The 20,351-nt window shown below is 53.5% G+C and overlaps 1 protein-coding gene across 1 annotated transcript; it reads right to left on the minus strand.

Moving 5' to 3' along the window:
• Positions 1 to 564: 564 nt before the first annotated feature.
• Positions 565 to 17,364, minus strand: BMF (Bcl2 modifying factor). The gene is made up of 4 exons (XM_060004982.2): positions 17,257 to 17,364; positions 14,790 to 15,086; positions 13,096 to 13,256; positions 565 to 773 (listed from the first exon to the last, which is right to left on the minus strand). The coding sequence occupies exons 2-4, from the start codon at positions 15,079 to 15,081 to the stop codon at positions 672 to 674; spliced, it is 555 nt and encodes a 184-aa protein (XP_059860965.1). The 5' UTR covers positions 15,082 to 15,086; positions 17,257 to 17,364; the 3' UTR covers positions 565 to 671.
• Positions 17,365 to 20,351: the final 2,987 nt, after the last annotated feature.

Consider the following 20,351-nt stretch of genomic DNA (forward strand, 5'->3'; position numbering starts at 1 on the left):
AGTCAGACATGAGGCCTACCCAGAAGTTTGGTTCATTTTTGCGGCACATTTGAGGGGTCCATGGAGAAACCCAACCCTCCCTGAGGTCTGCTGGAGATGACAGGGGCTGGGCGAGAATCCCTGAGCCCTTGGGGTGGGCAGTGGCTGGGGCCAAGGAGAACCCAGACGCGGAGCTGGCTGACCGACCAAGCGAAGTTGCCACACGCAGCTGGAAAGGCCCCGTCTGAGGCCCTGGTGGGTTAAAGCAGTGTGACCCGTCGGATCTGGGCCCCATCCACAGTGGAAGGCTGATGGGTTTGGTGGAACCAGGAGTCTAATCCAGTCTCCTATTTCTTAAATAAGTTCCTGTGGGAAAACTACAGTCCACTCGCCGGAGCACATCACTACCTGGTTGTCTTCAACCACTGACGACCGAAGGATCTACTTGTCCGAGCCCTTGGGAGGTCCCACATCACAGACACACCAGCCTCTACTTCAACAGTGTTTGACAAAGGGCCCCATTCCTGGTCGAGGCCCTGAACTGGGAAAGAGGTCCCGTTTGGGTATGTCTTATGTACACAGAGAGAAATTTTTAAAATAAAAACACAAAACAACAACAACTTCACAAGACACAGTGTCAGTCCTCGCCGATGTCCTTCCGTGGTGCCCCATGTGAAGAGGGCAGCCCAGCCTCACCTGGGACCCGCCCCATTCCTGTTCTCGCCTCCATTCAAAGCGAGGTTGTGCAGAAAGAGGAGGATCTGCCACCACACGCGATTTCGGTTCTGCTGGTGCTGAAAGGAAAACAAAACAAAACAGCGTAACTCCTAAACGCAGCCTTAGATGACTCCTTATCATTTCCAATCAAAGTTCAGATCCACACGTCTTGGGGCGGCACTTTAATGCCATCAGGACAGCAAACTGGGGGAGTTGGGGGAGGGACGAGAGAAGTGGCGATGAGGGGGAGATAGTTGAGTTCTCCAAATACAATTGCAGTGTGAACATTAAAAAGAAAAGACCAGGCTCTTTATGCACGGTGCACAAGAGGATTAAACTTTTTCCCCTGCTTGCAGGATTTTCCAAAGTTTAGCCAAGTGCTGCTTTTAATCAGATTGGCTCCTGAGCCCCGCAAACCTCAGCTGCATGAACAACAAACTTTCTTCAGAAAGAAAGAGAAGAAGTGCCCCCCTCTCTCCCCCAGCTCCAAAGTAACACAGAAAACAAGGGGGAAAAGCGGGCGAGCCTCCATCTGCAAGTGATTTGACACTGTGAAGGTCAAAGGGTTAATCTTCCATTTAAACCACACTGCTGAGGCAGCAAAAATCTGATTTCATCCAGTGCAAACACGCACACACACAGACACACACACAGACACACACACACACTTGTGCGCCCGCCCTCTCTCCCTTCCCAGCATCTCCAGCTCCGTGCTGCCCTTTTTATAGCTGCTCTTGACAGTAAGCCATAAATAATCCCTCTTGGAGCGCTTTCCTACTGACTGGAGCCAATTAAACGTTAAGCAAGAACATACTTGAAAACAAAACAAAAACAAAGAATGCACACTACTCTCTGGAGGTTATCCCAGGTCCTACTGTCAGGCAGAGAAGCTGGGGGCAAAGGTCAGCGGTCAGTGGCTCACAGGATTGTGGCTGGTGCCCCGCCCACACAGGTACCATTTCCCAGGGGCCAGCAGAGGTCCGAAGGGCACTGAGGGGTGCTGGAAGAGGCGGTCTTTGTTCTCTCTTTATCTGCCAGGGCAGGAGGACTAGGCTGGGGCCCTCTCCACAGGGTTCTCAGTGGACAGGGGAATAAGAACCTAGTGTGCAAAAAAGGAACCAGCACAGAGGCTGGACTTGGATTGCCGCAGTGGCCCAGGCAGCAAGCACGCTTATGTGAAGTGTGTGTGTGTGTGTGTGTGTGTGTGCGTGTGTGTGTAGGGGATCTGGAGCCCCTGCTGCCTTTAACTACAGCCCAGGCCCCCACCAGGCAGCTCCTAGTCAGAGAAGAAGAGGCTAGAGCAAGTCAGTGGCAGAGCTGGAAATTGAGCCCAGGGCTCCTGGATTCCCAGAGCTTTGCAGGGACATCTCGCCCTGGCCTCCCTGACCTGTCCCCAGGCAACTGTGCAGGAACCTCGCCGCCAGGTTCCCTGTCACCCTGCCTGAGGCCACAAAGAGAGGAGAGATGTCAACTGAGGGTGACCTCAGGGCCCTGTCAGGTATTCCCCCCATCCCATACCTGTAGCAATAGCATTCCTCTTTCCCCTGCAGAAGGGGAGACTGGAAAACAACCCAGAAAGTGGGAGGCACGGCTCCTGCTTGGAGGGGAAGGGAAATCGGGGTATGCCACAGCGGAGGCCTGGCAGACTGCGACTGGGGAGACGGATGGCTTCCTCATGTTTTGTAAACAAAGACAAGTAAAAAGAGGACACACACCCGGCTTAACAAAATCTGGTTAGGGTAAAGCAGCATGAAAATGGACTCAGCTGCAAACCTGAAGACTCAGGCCTGCCTGCAGCAGCTGGGCACAGCACCCCCTCCTTCCGCTTCCCCTCCCCAGCTGCTACCCAGGACAGGTGCAAAGGTCATAGGGTGGAATACGAGGAAAATCCAGGAAAAGACTGGTCTCTGGGGAGGCCGGTCTGCTGGAATTCCGAGGCTCCTCGGGTGCCTGTTTGAAAAGGCCAAGTAACAATAACAACCATGATGCTAACAGTAACTGTAAATTGAGCGTGTCAGGTTCTGTGTTTTACATCCTTGCTTCTCAAAATGTGGTCCACGGACCAGCAGCTTCAGCATCAGCTGGGAGCTTATTAGAAACGTAGACCTACTGAATCAGAATGCACATTTTTAACAAGATGCCCAGGTGACTTTAAGACACATTAGAGTATGAGAAGGACTGGTCTATACACCTTAAACCCCTTTGGTCCTCTCAACAACCCTATGACGCAGGTATGTATTATCATGCCCATTTTACAGATGGGATCATTCAAAGAGTTAGGTAACTTGGCCACATAGCCAGTAAGTGGCGGGGACTGGGCTAAATCCAGACCACCTGGCCCTAGGGCAATGTCCTTACCCATTACTACTATGCTCCAAGTGCCACCATACACCTTTCTTTACACCCAAGCAGACCCTCCAACCTCCCCTTCTCTAAATCGTCTCAAAACAGCTCAAGGGCCAAGGAAGGGAGATCACAACTCGATCATTTGGGGCCTGGACCAATCCCATCCCTGTATGCTTCAGTTTCTCCCCACATTCCCCTCATGGAGGCCACCTGCTGCCTGGGTAACTTCCTGGGCCCTGAGGTCTCTGGGGATGAGGCAAGGAAGCATCCTTACTCCAATCATTGTGGGTGCTGGGGACCTAGACGCAGTCGTGGGCCAGACAGTGCTGTCAGACTGGAAGGCTGAGGTCTTGCTGGGAGACACAGACAGGCCCAGGTGCACACAGGCCCAGCCTCAGGAAGGACCTAGGTTCTGTGCCTCTGCCTGGGATAGGCCTCTGGGCTCCTGAATCATCCAGGAAGGCACTCTGGGCAGTGGGTGGCTCCCCGGGCCAGGAATCAGAGGACCTGGTAGGCTGGGGTCTCCCACCAGCCTGACTCTCCTTATAGGTGAAGTGCAGGTGTGGTATTAGACCAGTGGTTCCCACACCCGACTGCATCACAGAATCTACTGAGGTGCTATTGTAAATACAGAGTCCCCAGGTCCCACCCAGACCAACTGGTGCAGAATCTTCAGGGAAGGGGCCCAGGAATTTGTGTATTGAACATGCTCCCTGAGTGACAGTTTTTAAAAATCAGAAGTAGCATGTATTGTCTATTTTAGTCATAAAAGTAATGTAGAAAAATTGGAAAATACAAGAAATTAGAGAGGAGAAAATAAAATCACTCATGATCCTATAGCCTAGAAGAAAACATTTCATGATTTGGTATTTTCTTTAGTCTCTTTCCCTCCCTCCCACCAAAGTAATGACTTGGCCAACCCGGAGGTAAATCCTGCCCAGGTGCTTCTGAGGCAGCCAGGCCACAGACAGGCATTTGGAAACCACTGAGGTGCTTTCCAACCCTAAGGTTTGGTGATTCGGAGTTTGTCATCCACAGTTACCTTGAGGACTATAACTCAGAGCTCCAACAACTGAATCCGGTCATCCTGGCGGAGGGTCTGGGTGGGCCTGGAGAACAGGCTGCCTAGTACAGGGTCAAGCTGGCTGCCTTGGCAGCCGTGCGACCAGCAAGAACAGGGCCTGGGAAACCACCTCTGCCCCAGCGACCCTTTCTGTGAGTACAAGCAATGCCACACATACCCCAGTCAGCCTTCTCCTGCCACAGGGCAGCCCCCAGAAGGCCCTTTTTTGAAAGGAAACCAAATTGCCACATAGCAAGAGAATCAAAGAATGCCTTGATTTTTGAGGATCAACAATAAATAAAATATTTTTAAAAAAATTAAACAAAAGTGCCTGACTGGAAAGGAAAGAAAAAGGTCTTGAAGGGAGGCCAGGTAGAGAAACAGTTAAGAAGAAAGGAAATCAACATTCACCGAACAGGACGAGGTACACAAAGACACCGAAACACCAGAGCACATGGATCCTTCCAGGAGAGGGTGTGGGGGAGAAGGGGAGAAGGAAGGGGGAGCCAGGAACAGGTACGCTTGGCCTCTGACTCTCAGGCACCTGGCACAGTACCCAGTGCATAGACTGAGATCAGTGGGTACAAACCCCTGGCGCAAGGCTCAGCTCTCCCAGGCTGGCTTGGGACCCCTCAAAGTTTGGGAAGCTGCAAAGAATGGGGGTTCCCAGAATGCATAGCCAGGGTAACCTCAGGGGTAGGAGACTGGGGTTCAGGAGATAGGAAGCTGATGGGAATTTAAGCTTACACCAGAGCTCTCAAATTCAGAGCCGAGACAGTAGGACCAAGACGTGGAAGGAAAGAATAGAGGTGAACGCCCCAAGGGAAGGGGCCCTAACGTGGTGGATAAAAAATATTCTCTTCAGTTAGGAGAGCACAACCAGGCATGAGAGATCTAGGGTTCTTCCTCCAGTCCCACTTTCCTTCTGTGGTCAGGGGATGGAGGCAGTCAGTTGACAAGTGTCTGAGTCACTCCCCCTGTGCACAAGGCACTGTAACTGAACACCCGGATCATTCGTCCTGGATAACAGGGAACACGTAGGGCACATAGTAGGTATTCAACAAGCACGCTGGACTGACTATAGAAAAGTCAGCCTTGCAAGATAACCCACTTGTCTGAAGCCAGGAACAACTGATGTCTGGCCAGGTCTAAAGATGTACTTGATGTGATAGGATCAGCCTCTTGCCTAGAGAGGCCCAACTAGTAAAAGGCTTTTTTTTTTTTTTTTTAAAGAGCTGGCTGTGGTGTCTGACAAGGTTGGATTACACAAATCAAACTCTGTTTCATCCCACATGGCCTCTGCCCTAAGCACAAAGAGTGTTCCCTGCCCTCCCCAGATAAGAATCTCCCTCTGTCTCTCCCCCTTCGGACCCAATTCACACCCTCTGGGGACTCTGTGTGTCACCAGTGTACCAGATGCTCCAGCAAGAGCTAATTCACCCCCAAAGAATTCGAGGAAGGAGCAAAGGTACACTGTAGCCCTGATTTAAAAGAAACTAACACACAAAATGCAAATTTACCAAACAGATAGCAATTTATATCGTCGCATACTTAAAATGCTTTCCTATTGTCTCTTTTGCTCCTCGCAAAGGTCTGGGACATAGGAAAGGCAGGTATTATTTTCAATCCCATTTTACAGATGGGGAAGCAAAGGTTCAGAAAAGTTACCCCAAGCAAGTTAGTTGGGAGAGGGTGATTCAAACCCCTGACTTCTGACTCCAGAGCTATGTTCTTTCACTAAAATATTACAGTGTGTTTATTCACATTATGAAAATGGTATTAACTGTTCAAAGAGAATCCCCACCTAACTGCTCCCCTAGTATATTTAAAGAAATTGTTTCCAGGGCTTCCCTGGTGGTGCAGTGGTTGAGAGTCCGCCTGCCGACGCAAGGGACACGGGTTCGTGCCCCGGATCGGGAAGATCCCACATGCCGCGGAGCGGCTGGGCCCGTGAGCCATGGCCGCTGTGCCTGCGCGTCCGGAGCCCGTGCTCCGCAACGGGAGAGGCCACAACAGTGAGAGGCCCGCGTACCGCAAAAAAAAAGAAAAAAAAAAGAAAGAAATTGTTTCCAGATCATTATTTAGTAAGGATACTGTGGACCAGAAAAAAAATAAACCTTTCAGAGGCAGAGCTAACTGAAGATCAAACAGAAATGAAGCTACAACTGGCCTGAAATGATAACTTCAGATCATTTTCTGAAACCATGCTCAGTTTCCTTAAAATGCAGAGTTGTATCTACCCTGCTTTACAGGGAGTTACACTCTCTGTAAAGTGCCGTTTTCCTACCTCACCTCTTCCCTTTCCCCCATCAACTCTAAACCCGCCACAGCGAGGCTGAAGGACAAAGCCTTGCTGTTGAGAACAGGAACACAGAGCTAAGGAAGACTTCAGCAAAACTCCACATAAAAGAAGTTGGGAAGATGTTTGTTTGATTCAGCAAACTTTTATCAGGTACCCAACTGAGCTAAGAGTTATGAGGCACAAAAACGAGCAAGCTGTAAGGCTTGTCCTCGATTATTTTACAGTCTGAAGGGGGGAAAAGCAAGAATGCAGATCTCAGTTTTACAGGAGGCAGAGCCAGCGTCGGGCAGCCAGTGGGAGCTCCATCAGATTCTCACCTTCCGGGCTGCATTTGCTGAGGAGCAGGGGTGTGTAATGGGGAGACCATTGTTTTAGGATCAATCAGATGTGCATGGCTCCCAGCTCAGCCACTTACCGTGTAACATGGGCATATTATCCCACTTCTCTGAGCCCCGGCTTCCAATAAAATGGGGATAATGGGGTCTCGAAGTACAAGGTTGCTGTGATGATTAAATGAGAAAAGTATATGTAAAGCATCGAGGCGGTGGCTGCCCTAGGCAGCTCCCCACTCCCTGGTGAGGACAAGGGAAACCTGGGCCCGACTGCACTTTGCTGAGCAGTTCCCTCAACACCCTCAGCTCAAAGCACCCGCCCCAGGAGCGCTATCTTCTAGGCAGGCTCATGAAGTCCTGAGGAAATCCCTGACTTTGCACTGTGAGATGGGCCATGGCAGCCAGAGGCAGCCGGGCTCAGAATTCCAGGCTGCCAAGCTGGGCAAGGGATTCTGAGACCCACGGGGCAGTCCCTTGGGCCCCGTTGGCCCACTGTCCCAGACTGCTTTTGACCTAGACACCTGAGGAATGAGCAACGTGGCAACACAGAAAAGGAAAAATAATCCTCCTTGACAAGAGCTTCCTCAGCCCAGCCAGAAGCGCTAACAGGAGGTTGAAGCCACCAGCTGCCACCACAGAAACACCAATCACTTCTCCCAGGAAGAAAGGGCAGCCTGGGGCTCGCTGAGGCGAAGACAGGAGGGCTTCCTCTAACATAGGTGGAAGCCACCGGCTTCAGCCACTGGAGGTGCGGGGATAGAGTTGTGTTTGCACCCATATCCCCAGAGCCATGGGCTGCACCTCCATGGCCTGGAGGTGGGAAGGACTGAGGCCCTTACCCAGCTTCCCCCAGGTGGGTCTGTCTCCCCCAGTCTGAGAACAGCCCCATCAAACTAATGGGCAACTTCTTAAGAACTCAGGGGGGAAGAGGGGTATGTGTGCTCTGGTCAAAAGTGAGGAAGAGGGCTTCCCTGGTGGCGCAGTGGTTGAGAGTCCGCCTGCCGATGCAGGGGACACGGGTTCGAGCCCCGGTCCGGGAGGATCCCACATGCCGCGGAGCGGCTGGGCCCGTGAGCCATGGCCGCTGGGCCTGCGCGACCGGAGCCCGTGCTCCGCAATGGGAGAGGCCACAACAGTGAGAGGCCCGTGTACCGCAAAAAAAAAAAAAAGTGAGGGAGAGAGGGGACTGAGGAGGTGGCTGGTCTGTTGTGGGTCTACAGGACGTTGGAGAAGGATCCCCCCACGGCTCCAACTCCCAACTTGGGGCCTTTGCAGCTGGCTGTTCTCGTCCCACCCAGGACCAGTCCCTGGACAGGACAAGCAAGCTGAGCACAGAAGGCCGGACCCTCCTCCTCACCGCGCACACCGGCTCTTCTTGTACTGGTCATGGAACATGCCCTCTTGGTTGCCAGACTTGGATTAAAAGGCAAACAAGATGTTTTTCTTTATCCCTCTTTTCTAGAACCTCCCCTAAAGTCCTCCCTCCCATCACCACCCCCTCCAAGAAAAAAAAAAAAAAAAAAACCAAAGCCAACCCCATCCCCATGGCTTGCCTTGGTGGGGAGGGAATGAACTGTCCGGAACTACAAGGCCCTTCTCCTGGAAGAGAGAGCAGTCAGGTGCAGGGTTGTGTGGAGAACTCAGCTCTACTCAGCCACGCTGATGACTCAGAAGCTAAATATAGTGAGCGATATAAACAGAGCCAGCCACAGAGCAAACACAGGGCCCCCAAGCCCTGGCCCTGGCTCTCACGCACAGCGCTCTCCACAGCCCCTCCCCAAGCCTCACTCTTCCCCAGGCAATGTCCCAGGGGGACCTTCCACTCCGGGGACAGAGGCTGGCTCCACAGGGACCCTTCTCACTCTAGGGAGAATCTCTGGGGCTCCCGCCCAGGGCTGTCCCATCTAGAGCCTGAACAACTTTATTAGCTATAGTCTAAGCTCCAGAAAACCACTCACCAACAAGGAGAGCATCCCAAAGGGTCAGGAAGTAGTTAGGAGCTCCCTGAACAAAGGATCCAGGCTGCTGGCGGAGAGGCCACTAGTTAATAAACCATGTAAACACCACCTTGGGTACAACTTCCAAAAGAACTCCCAAAGAACAAAATCCTAAGATCATCTTTTAACCCATTTTCAAGTGTTAAACTGTCCACACATTAATAGTTATACATATTATAATTTCCAAAGGGCTTTCACATCAACTCTACAAGATGAGTATGAGAAATTGAGGCTCGGAGAAGTTAAATGACTTGCCTGTGAACACAGAACTCATAAGTGACAGAGCTGGGATTTGAACACGAATTTGTCTCTAAGTCCAGGATCCTTTCTGTGATCTTGCAACTAAAGATGGTTTCAACTGAGTGGCTGAAATTTTTCTCAGATGTCATTTTCCAGAAAGTCTAATTATTATTCAGGGAATTTCCAAATCTGATTGTTCTGAATGGAGCCACTCCTGGTCCAAGTGAAAAAGCCACTTCCAACATGAAGAATTCCAATAATCCTGTAGCTTTACTCACACAACTGTCTACAGTAGTCACTTTTTCCTTTTTTCTTTTTTTTTTAGGATTCTTGGCTTCTTAACATTGCCCGGAAACATCCCACAACTTTCAAGATGGCGCCATTGGGACAGGAGACTCTCCTAAGGGGATGGGACACCAGCTTCTGTCCCCTCTTCGGCTCATTGTGGAGGAGACCACGGCAGGTGGAATGGAGAGAAGCTGGGACTCACCTTCTGGCCAGAGCATCCCTTGAGCTCAGGGAGGAAGCAAACCTGTACTGCCATCTTCCCTGTAGAAGCTGGGCAAACAAGAAACACCAGGGCCCTCTCACAGAGCCAAGGTCAAGGTAGGCCACCGTCAGCAGACCACCAGAGGTCACCTGCTACGGCTGGGCAGCTCACAGAAGATCAAGGAGGAGAATCTTTCACTCCTGACCCAGGCAGAGGAAGTTGGGGGTGTGTGACCAGGTTTGGAAAGGCTTTTACCTCCATTCACTCTGCTTCAAAGTCTCTTGCTGCTTTGGAGACCCAAAGCGCTGACAGCAAGCACCTCACCGGCACTGATTTTCTGCTTCCAATTCCTTGCCCAGAGAAACCACCCTAAACAGGTGGCTGACCTGAACTTGGGTAGCCAGGCTAGAGCTCCATCCAGCAAGCTCCTTGAGAAACATGCTGGGAGGGCTAATGGCCCACAAAAACATGCACCATGTTGCCTCTAGAGTCATGCTGATGCACTCACTTTGCCATAAAGCCATCCTACAACACACTACCATTATCACACCCTTCCCTGTGCTCCACATCTCCCAGGGAGAAGGCTTCCTCTCATACAGAAAAAGAGTAACTGAGGTCCCTAACCAGGGACAAAAGGCAGGAGTTCACATTCCCTACAGGAGCCGGGAACCCACGGCCATGGTCTGGCCCTGGGACACCAATCCCAGACGTGAGGAGAGAGGAGATGGCCAGGCTCCTTCAACCTTCTTACTGCCTTTTGGGTTGTCTTTCTTGGTTATCTAAACTCAGCCCACAGTGATGGAGATTGACCACTATTCTCCTAGGAGAAATGTACAAGGCCAAGACCCACAAGTGAACAGCTTTGACGCTGATTTCTCTGGACGGGGTAGGTAGAAGGGAGCTCACGGAAGGCAGCTCTGCTCAGGGACCAGCTGGACAGGTGGGGTGGGAAATGCACTGTGAACTGACAAGAACAAATGTGGGGGACAATCAGGATTATAGAGAGAAAGAAGAAAACAAGCATTAAAGAATACCTACTGTGTGCCTGGAACTCTCGTAGGTATTTTCTCACTGAATCTTCACGATCAGACTCTCTGGCATTAGGTCTAATTTACAGAAGAGGAAACAGGCTCTGCCAGAGACTTCCCGGTGGCTAGTAGGTAGCAGAGCTGGCATTCAAACCTGGGCCTTCTGACTTTGTATCTGAAGCCTAGAGACTTAACCCTAAATTACTTCCATCCCAGTGCCTCAGTCTCCTTGTCTGCAAAGATGAGGGGAAGGAATAGGGAAAGAAGATGAAGGATAAGAATGTAAGAGTGACAACAGTATTGTGTAGATACGAAATATTTAGACATTAGTTTATATCGTAATCAAGTTCAGAAATGACTCATTTCTTAAAACTAGCTGCTAAAAGGTCCTACACGTGCCAGCTCTCCATCTGCCCATAGCCATTACCCCAGTCCTTCCCACAGGATGAGCTCCTAGGGAAGTGAGCAGGGACAGCAGGGAGGAGGGGGCTAAAAGCAAGAAGACTCCAGTGGACAAAAAGCCTGGCTCTTTGCAATGGAAAGTTTGGGGAAACCAGCTCTTGGCTAGAAAGGCCTCGTTGGCCAGCCTCCTGCCACTGCACGGTAGGAGTAGGTAGCTGGCAGGATGCTGAGGGGCCCAGGGAAGTCAGGAACCAGTAGGAGGTGAGGTGCAGAGCAGGGGAGACTCTCCTCCAGTTCTCCACTGCCTCTGCCCCTCCTCCTCCCCAGCTGGAAGGCTCTGGCTAAGAGGACAGCACCTTGTATGGAGTTGAACCAGGCCTTCAAAGAGACAGCCCTGGATGGGGGTCAATGATGGCAAGCAGCAAAGAACACGGTCAGACCTGGGATCAGGGCCAGTTTCTCCTGTGCGGAACTGAGTCAGGAAGAAAGGGCCCTGGGCTGAGTTCTGGTCCTGTGCCAGGGCTCAGCTGGGCAAGGGAGGCCTCCCAGCCTGCTCCCAAGCCCACAGGGGCTCACCCGTGGATGGCTGAACATTCTGGAAAAGAACTGTTGAGAGAGATCAGGGCTATTGGGAACGCAGAAAACTGCCTCCCAGATAGTTCTCCAGATGAGCCTGGGAGACCCACAGTCACCGTGTCCTCTATCAGCTGCAGCCCCGGGACCGGAAGCTGCGAGCTCAGGCCAACCACAGGCCTACACAACCAGGGCAGAGTGAATGGACAGGAAGAAGGCCAAGAGGCAGAAATCAAGAATCAAGAGTGCATCCACACATGGACTGAAGGGGAAACTCTAAGGCAAGTTTCCACAGAAAAATCAAAGGAGCGAATAGGGGCTAGAGCTTGGAGCCAGAGGAGGTGGCTAGGCTGCCTTATTATCTAAGCATAGGGCCACCCTCCCTTCCTGAGGGCCTGGGAGAGCCACCAGGACCAGGTATAGCCCCAAGTTTCCCTAAGAACCCCTTGGCAGGGGCACTCACCATATCTAACCCCAGATGGCCTGTTCTCAGGAAATCCAAAGTCAATTTCTCTTCCCCCTGGTGCTGGCCAAGTCAAACCTTCTATTACCAATAGCTGTCCTCTGGTCACCTGAAGTTCCCCATCTAACCTCAGGGTCTGCCCAATCATGGTGGATTATTTATTCTCTTGATTTCCTGATATACAGTCAGATATAGACTTACACATGCGCGCGCGCACACACACACGCACACACAGCTGACTGGGCCACGGACACTGTCCCACAGGTAGCGAATGTGTTCACTTCCAGGTGGCGTGGCTTCGCTTCAGCAGTGGTTGTACTAGCAGGGATCCAGCCTCAGGCTCCTCTCCCCACCTTGGCAGCCATCCAGAAAGTCAGCCCAGAGAGGAAGGGTTAAGCGCCCGGGGGGCGGCCCAGACAGCGGCTGCAGAGCAGGGCAGCCTCCAGCCCATGGCACGTAGGGCTCCTCCAGCACGAGCCCGCCAGCCGCCGCCTTTGTTGATGGGCTCTGCCGCATGCTCCACTGACACGCGATGCTCCGCCCTGGCGGGGCTGGTGCCAGGCTGCCGGCCAAGCGCCCGGCCCGGCCGAGCGCCCGGCCGCTGGTCTGGAGAGACTCTGAGGTACACACTCCAGAGTCCCAGGCCCCGGTTCCCAGGCAGAGACAATGAGAAGCGGCCTCCCCAGCTGGAAAGTGTCAGGTTACAACCGGTTCCACCACTTTCCCCAACTCAGGCCCATCCCTGGCCTTGGTTACCCACTTTACACTGCACCGCAGCCAGGCACCCCCCGACTGTCCAGTCTTCCTCAGCACCCTGAAAATCTTCCCCTTAGGTCTGTAAGGAACCATCTCCCACCCCTGGCCTCAAGAAGAGAGAGTCTGTCAATCAAGGCTGCAGAAAGCTATCCCATCCCCTGGGAGGGATCGTAGCATCTCCCTGGAGCCTGAGCTGAGAGTGGGCAGATAAACAACTTGTATCTCAGAGGGGAGGGCAAGAGTGCCCATCCAGTCCACGAGAATCACAATAGCATGAGGCCAAAACTCTGGGACCTTATCCTTGGGGCCTGGCAGAGACAGAGCTGCTGAGGCAGGCCCCAGCCCCCCAGCCCCAGCAGACGCACCCCCCCACCCCCCCACCCCCGCCGAAAGTCCCCCATGCCTACTTGCTGCATATGAAGCCGATGGAACTGGTCTGCAATGCGCTGAAGTTTTCGGGCAATCTGTACCTCTGCTCGATGTTGCCACTGCCCTTCAGCGGGCTGCTCACCAAGGGGCAAGCCTGCAGGGAAACCGGCAGGGAGGGGGAGCCGGTAGCCGGCATTGCCTGCAAAGACAGAGGGCCCACATCTCAGCATGCTTCACAGCTGCCCCATCCTCCCCATGCCTGCCACTCCTGGCCGAGACCTGGGGCCAAGGGTAGACCCTAGTGTGGGAAAGGAGAGGAACTTAGTCTGCCTTTAGCAGGGCACTCTGCCAGACGTGGACAGCCTGACTTGTTTGCCGCCCAAGAGTGTGAAAGCTGCTGTTGGAGAAGAGAAGGGAATGGTCCCAGCCTTGCCTTCAGTCCTCCATTCACCGGCAGTGCCATGGCAAAGGTAATAGGTGTGGGTGAGCTTGCCAACCTTCTGTCCTTATTTACCCAGCTACGCTTGACCACAGTTTATTATTTATTACCCTCATATAGTAGTAGCAGGCTGAAGCTCTTCTCTGGAAAAGCACTGGAGGCAGCTCTCCAGAGTTCCTGGGTTGAGCAAAGCAAGGGGACAGAGAACGAGAAAGGCAAAAAAGTATCTTCGCTTTTTAGTGCAGCAGAGGAAGGCTGGTCTCAGGCCTTGAAGCTCTGGGCAGTGGCACAAAAAAATACGGAGAGAGGACTCCTCTGAGGCACAGATTAGCCAAGTTCCTTTCTGGAGGCAGCCCCGGCCAGACCTCTAGACCTGCGCTCCTCACTTACCAAGAGCTGCCACTAGGGGCGCCCGCCGGCCTGCTCCCGTCTTTCCCTCTTCCCCGCCTGCCTTATCTATCTTCTCAGACTCCTGCCAGGACTACTTTGCCAGAATTGTCCTATAGGGCAGCTCCCCCTGGGAATAACTGCAGCGTCTCCTCAATCTGCTCCGTCAGACACAGCAAGATAGCCTCCAAACCTCGGCCCTCTCTCCAGAAGCTTTGTGCTAAATGAAGAAAACAGACTGAGTGTCTAACCCTGCCCTTTTGCCAGAGGAAGGCAGATTGCTCATAAAACCAACCACTGAAGCCCACAAATGAAGGGGTCTTGTCTGATTGAGCCTTGGAAACAGCCCCTTTGCTGGCACTGAGCCCAGGCAGGCCCAACCTCTTTCTCCAGTTCCCCTTCCAAGCACAGAAAGTCCCAAGTGACAGCTGGGGGCCACCTTCTGCCTTCAGGAACCTACCCTCCCAGAACAGGCTGGGTTTTTCCCTTCAGTGTTAACAGCGAGTCACAGATCCCCCAGCCTTCCCCACGCAGCGTTAGCCACTTTACAGAAGGTACATCACTATCACTACACAAAGGGCTGGGCCACACAACAGGCCACAGGATGTAAAGGCCGAGACCCAGGTACCCTTCTTCCAACCCAAGGAGACACCATGGACCCAAAGATCCTTCCAGAAAGGGACAAAAGAGCAGAAAGAATGGCAAGGCAATCTGCCCTGCTTGGGGCCTGAGGAGCACAGGTGAGGAGCAGTAACAAGCAGAGAAGCAGCAGGTGAGAGCTGAAGAATCGATAGCCCTTGCTGCTCAATTTGGGGAAGGAAATAGCAAAGCGCAGGTTTGGGGAGGGAAAGTCCCCTCTTTTCCCCCAGTCTCTAAGGGAGGAGTCCTGAGGCTAAGAGCACTCACCATAAAAGAGTCGCTGGGGTTCCTCAGTCACCCCACAAGGCAGCATGACACCCTGGCTTGGGGAGGCTGGACTGAGAGTCTGGGTAGCCTTGTCTTCCTGGCTGGTGGGTCGAAGCCCAGGGCCACAGCAGTGCGTGAGAGGGAAGAGCTGCAGACGGCTGAGGGGGCAGTCCAGCTGGCTCTGGGCAAACAGGTCAGCAGAGAGCAAGCTCCCAGGCTGGGTCCCCGGCTCCCCATCCTCTGGCTGGAACACATCATCCTCCAGCTCCTCCACACACTGGGGTGGCTCCATCTCCCCTGTTAGGGTGCAATGCAGGCATCCGGGAGGCTGCCCCCACCCAGGCTATACCTGGAAGGACTCCCCTCCCCTTCCTTCTCTCCTGCTCCCCCTTTTTACGTGGAGAAGTGGGGTCAGGTGCTGACGCCAGACAACCCTAGAGCTAAAGCACTGCCAAGGGTGACGCTGCCCCCTCATGCGGGCTGCCTCACAGTTCTGAGACTCTCCACGCTTCCTCCCTGGGCCCACTCAGAACCACCTTCCCTCCCCTTGGCCTCTTCTTCTAACCCAGGCTGGTCACGGTCATGCAGTTTGACTGCTATGGACTCTGAGCCATAGAGGGGTATGATCAGCTGCTACAAGCACGCAGGTACCTGGAGAAGTGTCAACAAGACTAGCCTCTATGAGTAGCTGTGGGAGGGCAGAGGGCGCTGTGACTGGCTGTACACACAGTGCTCACAACACACACACGCACACTCACTCACCGGCCTGAGGAGTAACCACCAAACTCTCATCTCACTCTGAGCTGAGCTCCGGGCTCAGCAGCAAAAAACAAAAGCCAGCAGTCCTAGGGTGGCCAGGTTCCCTCCAAACCTGCTAAGCCCTACCCAAGACCCTAGTCTCCACCCCCTGCTTGCTCAACACAACAAACAGGCTGAACGATGTGGTAAGAGTGTGTCCTGGGAGAGAGAGCGGAGAAAAACCCAGGTTAGTCATTGCAGCTGCCTTCTCAGCAGCGTACAGCTGTCTGCCCACCACAGCTTAGCCTAGAGGGGAGGTCCAGCATCCAGCAAAGCGGCCAGCCTACCCCAGCTCAGTCTACTCACTAGTCTCCACAACTTCAAATCTTCCCCCACAGCCTACCACTCCTGCCAGCGCTGAACCTGAGATTCGTACAACCTGCCTCACAGAAGGAAGTGAAATTTAGCCCTCTGTCTGTGACCTCACTCGCCGCCTAAACTCCTCAGGTTGTTGACATGAGTTTCTTGCTGATAAAGAAGTTCCACTTGCTCCACCCGATGGCTCTTGGAAGTCTGAGCGTGGAGCCACGCAGCATCTTGAGCTCCCAAGCCAACCCCTTATACACACACCAGGAACCCCTTAGGGTCCCTGAGGCAGCCAGAAAAGTAACCACCTGAATGGTTAAGGATACAGAGAGACAGTGTTTGTCATTGCCAGAGTCAATTAGAGGTCCCCTGGGAATTCCGTCTCCCAGTCTCTCGCCTTTGAAGAACAAGCCAAATGGTCTGTGGGTTGGTAAAGTATTTAAGGAAGCTCAGTTAAATTCAGAAATCTTGGCTTTCTCAAATGCGAGCTCTCGCTGAAGTGCTTGCTTCAACCCTCTCTCCATCCCATCCTGTCCTTGAGCTATCTATGGTCCCTATCCTGCCCTCTTCCCTGGACAGCGAGGAGATGCCCGCTTGGATGGCAAAACAGGCACATGGTATTCTTTGGACAGTGTTTCCCAAAGGGGAGTGAGAGAACTACACTTTATCAGTACCAGGAAACAAGGTTTCCCGCTGAAAGGGCCAAGTGCTGTCCTGCCAGTCACCTGGCAGGGGCTCCCCTCCTGCCCTTCCACCTCCTCTCTGCAAGTTGGCAATCCCAACCTAAGATGGGGCCCTCCAAAGCCAATCACAGTCAGGAGTCATTGTCTTGGGTTTTCCTTTGAAGCCTATCACCTCCCCCACCCGCTCCCAGCAAAGCCCCAAATTCCACCCTTGCCTGGACTGGACAGTGGGGGAGGTGCAGCCAGAGGGTGTGGCTCTGCAAGCCTGAGGGGGACCCTTCCCACTATCCACAGGAACTGCAGGTGGCTCTTCTGCAGGTGGGAGCCTCTGGACAGGTGCTGGACAAGGTCAAGTGTAAACTGAGATACAGTAAAGAGACCTTCTTCTCCCCTTCCCCTGAGCTGAAGAGGTGGTGTGCAAACCGGCAGGAGAAGGGCACTTCCTAAGTGCACTACCAGGGAAGTCTTTATTCCTAGCAAGGAGATCTAAAGCCTGCTGGAGCCGTCCCAGCCCTTAAGGACTCTAACAGGGATGCTGAACTCAGACTCCTTCTCCTAGGAGAAGCAGTAGCTAGACATTCTGAACCTCGACGAGGGCTAAAATCTGGGAACGCACACATACACACACATACACACACACACACACACACTCTCACGCACTCACACAACACACAGCAGACCTGGGTGACTCCAGGAGAGAATCTCGGCCTCCGAGTCGTGATGCCAGGGCTCCGCGCCAGGGTCCAGCGTGATGAGCACTCGGGGGCTTGGCGCCCAAACTCAGTTGGGAAGGAGGGAAAAAGCCCGGCTGTTAAGGAGAGGAGCCTTCAGACTCCGCAGGGATGCAGGACGTCCCACAACTCCCTGCCCTACCCCAAAGTCAGATCCAGAGGCCGGGCCATTCTCGAGCGCCCAGGTCTGCTCAGCAGTGCACCGCAGGTTCCCCTGCCCACCTGGACCCAACTCCTTGGAGTCTCAAATGCTACTACCCCCACGTTCCTTCGTGGAGCAGCGCACTTAGATGTGGGTTTTGTACCCCGTTCCCATACCCCAGCGCCCCAGTCCATGGTCACTCTAGACGCCCGCAGCCCAACCCTTCCCGGGCCCCCACGCGCAGCGCGATCCTCTCCCCACTTCCCCAAGGAGGTGCGATCCAACACCGCCCGGCCCCCTGCCGCCCGGGCGCTCACCGGGCTGCGGCGGAAGGCGGGAGGCGGGAGGCGCAGGCAGGGGCGGCGGCGGCGGCAGGCGGGCTGGCGCGGGTGGAGGCCACTCTGCACCGCGCGGTATTGTTTCCAAAATACGCCCGCTCGGGGCATCCCGCAAACAGCTGATGAGGCCCCGCCTCTGGCGCGTCACACCGACGGCTGGCCAATGGCGAGTGGAACCCCAAGTCCCGGGCTGGGCGGCTGCCAGGGACGGTCACGAATGTACGAACCTTCCCTTGGAAACACTGCAAGGGGCCGAGCCAAATTCCGACCTCCTGCAGAAACGCAATTGGAGCGCCGTCGCCCACGCAGGTTCGGTTCCTAAAGCCGGCTCGGGAAGCACTCGAGAGCCCTTGAGTCCTCCCTATTAGGAGGGAGACAGGGGGCGCCAAAGTGACTTTTGTCTTCTCTTTCAAGGGGCCGAATAATTTTGGCGCGTCCAGAAAGGGAGTGGAAGAGGAGGAAGCGGGGAGTGGCAAAGCATCCTCCTGGCTGCTGGGCAGGTCAGGAGAAAGCTCCAGCCCCAAAGCTGTAGGAAGGTTGAGAACACGTGTGTCTGACATTGTTATCGAGTAACATTCAGATCAAACACATCCAAAGGGACCCTCATGTCCTCTTCTTGACTGGGCGTGGATAGTCAACATTAACATCTGGCGGAGGAGATGCAGGGGCTGCTTGGGCAGTTGACACGCGTCCTGTTCATGGCAGCACCCAGAGATGGTTCTGGGGCTGCAAGGAAAGCAACGTGTCCTGCAGACCGCAAACTATCGGCAAGGGAGTCTCTGGGCTATTTCATAAACATTTATTGAGCACCTACATTGTGCCAGCTACTGGGCTAAGTGCCAAAAACCTGGTGCCTGCCCTCAGGGAGCGTATAACCTACCTAGAGAAGTAGACCGGAAAATAATGGAAAGCAACATGAAATGTGTTAATGCCAGGGATAACGGCTGCTGGGAATGCAGAAAAATTCAGAATGCAGACTGGGGAAGGTTTCAGGGAGGTGGCTTTTGACTTGGACCTCGAAGGATGGGGCAAATTTTCAATCAGGAAAGCCAGATAAAATAGCCAAGACCTAGCTTGAGCAGGATAAAGAGCTGAACTGGAAAACTTGTCCAGGGAGCAAGGGCAGGCTGGAGGACAGGATCATTGGGTACACACCCGGATTGAGGAAGGGTGGGCATGGGCAGGGAGGTTCAGATCAGATTACAGAAGTGTCCCTGGAATGGTAGGCTGGGGAGTCTGCATTTTATTCCGGAGGCAAAGGGGAGACAGCAAAGATTTTATAGAAGATGACTCACTTGACCAAGCCTGGACTTGAGGAATGATAAACGAAGAGACCAGAAATCAGTGAGAGGGAGCAGTCCCTGCAACAGATTAGGTGATCAATGATGGGACCTGACCCAGGGGACAGTGGGGACTGGCAGTGCTCTGACCACCAAGATGCTCTTTCTGGGTTGTAAACTCAGACAGATTTAAGCTAAGTGGAGCTGGAACTCTTAGCTCAGTGGAGTCTGAAGTCTCCTTGTACCTTTTTCCTACCAATTCTTTCCCTAGCTCCCTTGAAGGGTACCTGAAACAGAGTGGACAAGGCATGAGGGCTGTGGTTGCTAGAATAGGAAAAACTGTCCCCAAAAGGATGGAGAAGAGGGAAAAGGGAAAAGGGGGAAAGTCAAGCTTGGCCATCAGCCCAGTCCCCACAGAAGTTGACAGATGTCCAGAAAGAGGTGCCGGAGCAGCTTCCCTGGTGGCGCAGTGGTTGGGAGTCTGCCTGCCAATGCAGGGGACACAGGTTCATGCCCCGGTCCGGGAGGATCCCACGTGCCACGGAGCGGCTGGGCCGGTGGGCTGTGGCCGCTGGGCCTGTGCGTCTGGAGCCTGTGCTCCGCAGCGGGAGGGCCCGCAGCAGTGAGAGGCCCAAGTACCGCAAAAAAAAAAAAAAAAAAAAAAAAAAAAAGGTGCCGGAGCCAAAAGGAGGTATGTTATTTTACCAGGAGGCTTGGCCAAGAAGGAGTGTCAGAGCTGGTCAGGGTGACCTAGCGCTCATGCCATATGTGGGCAGATGAGAAGACCAAGCCCAGCCTCCATGCAGGGCACTGGGGAGCCCTCACCATGTTTGCCACACACACACCTCCTTCTGTGCATCCTACTCTTCTTAGTGGCTCTCCTCCTGGGCCAGTATCTCAGGCAGGCCAGTTGGGCCTCTGGGCATTACTTAGGGTCAGGAATAGAACTGAAAGACAAACCAGCTCTGAGTCTGTCCTCTGGGGCAGCACAGGCCCCAGGGGGCAGGGGTCATCTTGATTCTCCCGACCCACCTGCGCTGCAAAAGCTCTGTCTGCTTCACCATAGCCCTGCAAGGTGGAATTGGGTTCGCCAGGCAAGGAAGCTGATAGAGAAACGTTTTAACCTGGGATCCATGTATTTGCTGGACTCACCAGGGTCTCCTCAGCTTTAGGGTCTGTGAACCCCTGAAACTGGCTAAATGGTGTTTGTGGGTTCACACAGATATTTTTGTGTGGGGGGTGGCTCTGTGGCTTACAAAAGTTTCCCAAAGGGGTCTGTGACTC

The sequence above is a fragment of the Delphinus delphis genome, chromosome 2 (genome assembly GCF_949987515.2).
Source record: "Delphinus delphis chromosome 2, mDelDel1.2, whole genome shotgun sequence".
In the NCBI taxonomy this organism is placed as follows: Eukaryota; Metazoa; Chordata; class Mammalia; order Artiodactyla; family Delphinidae; genus Delphinus; species Delphinus delphis.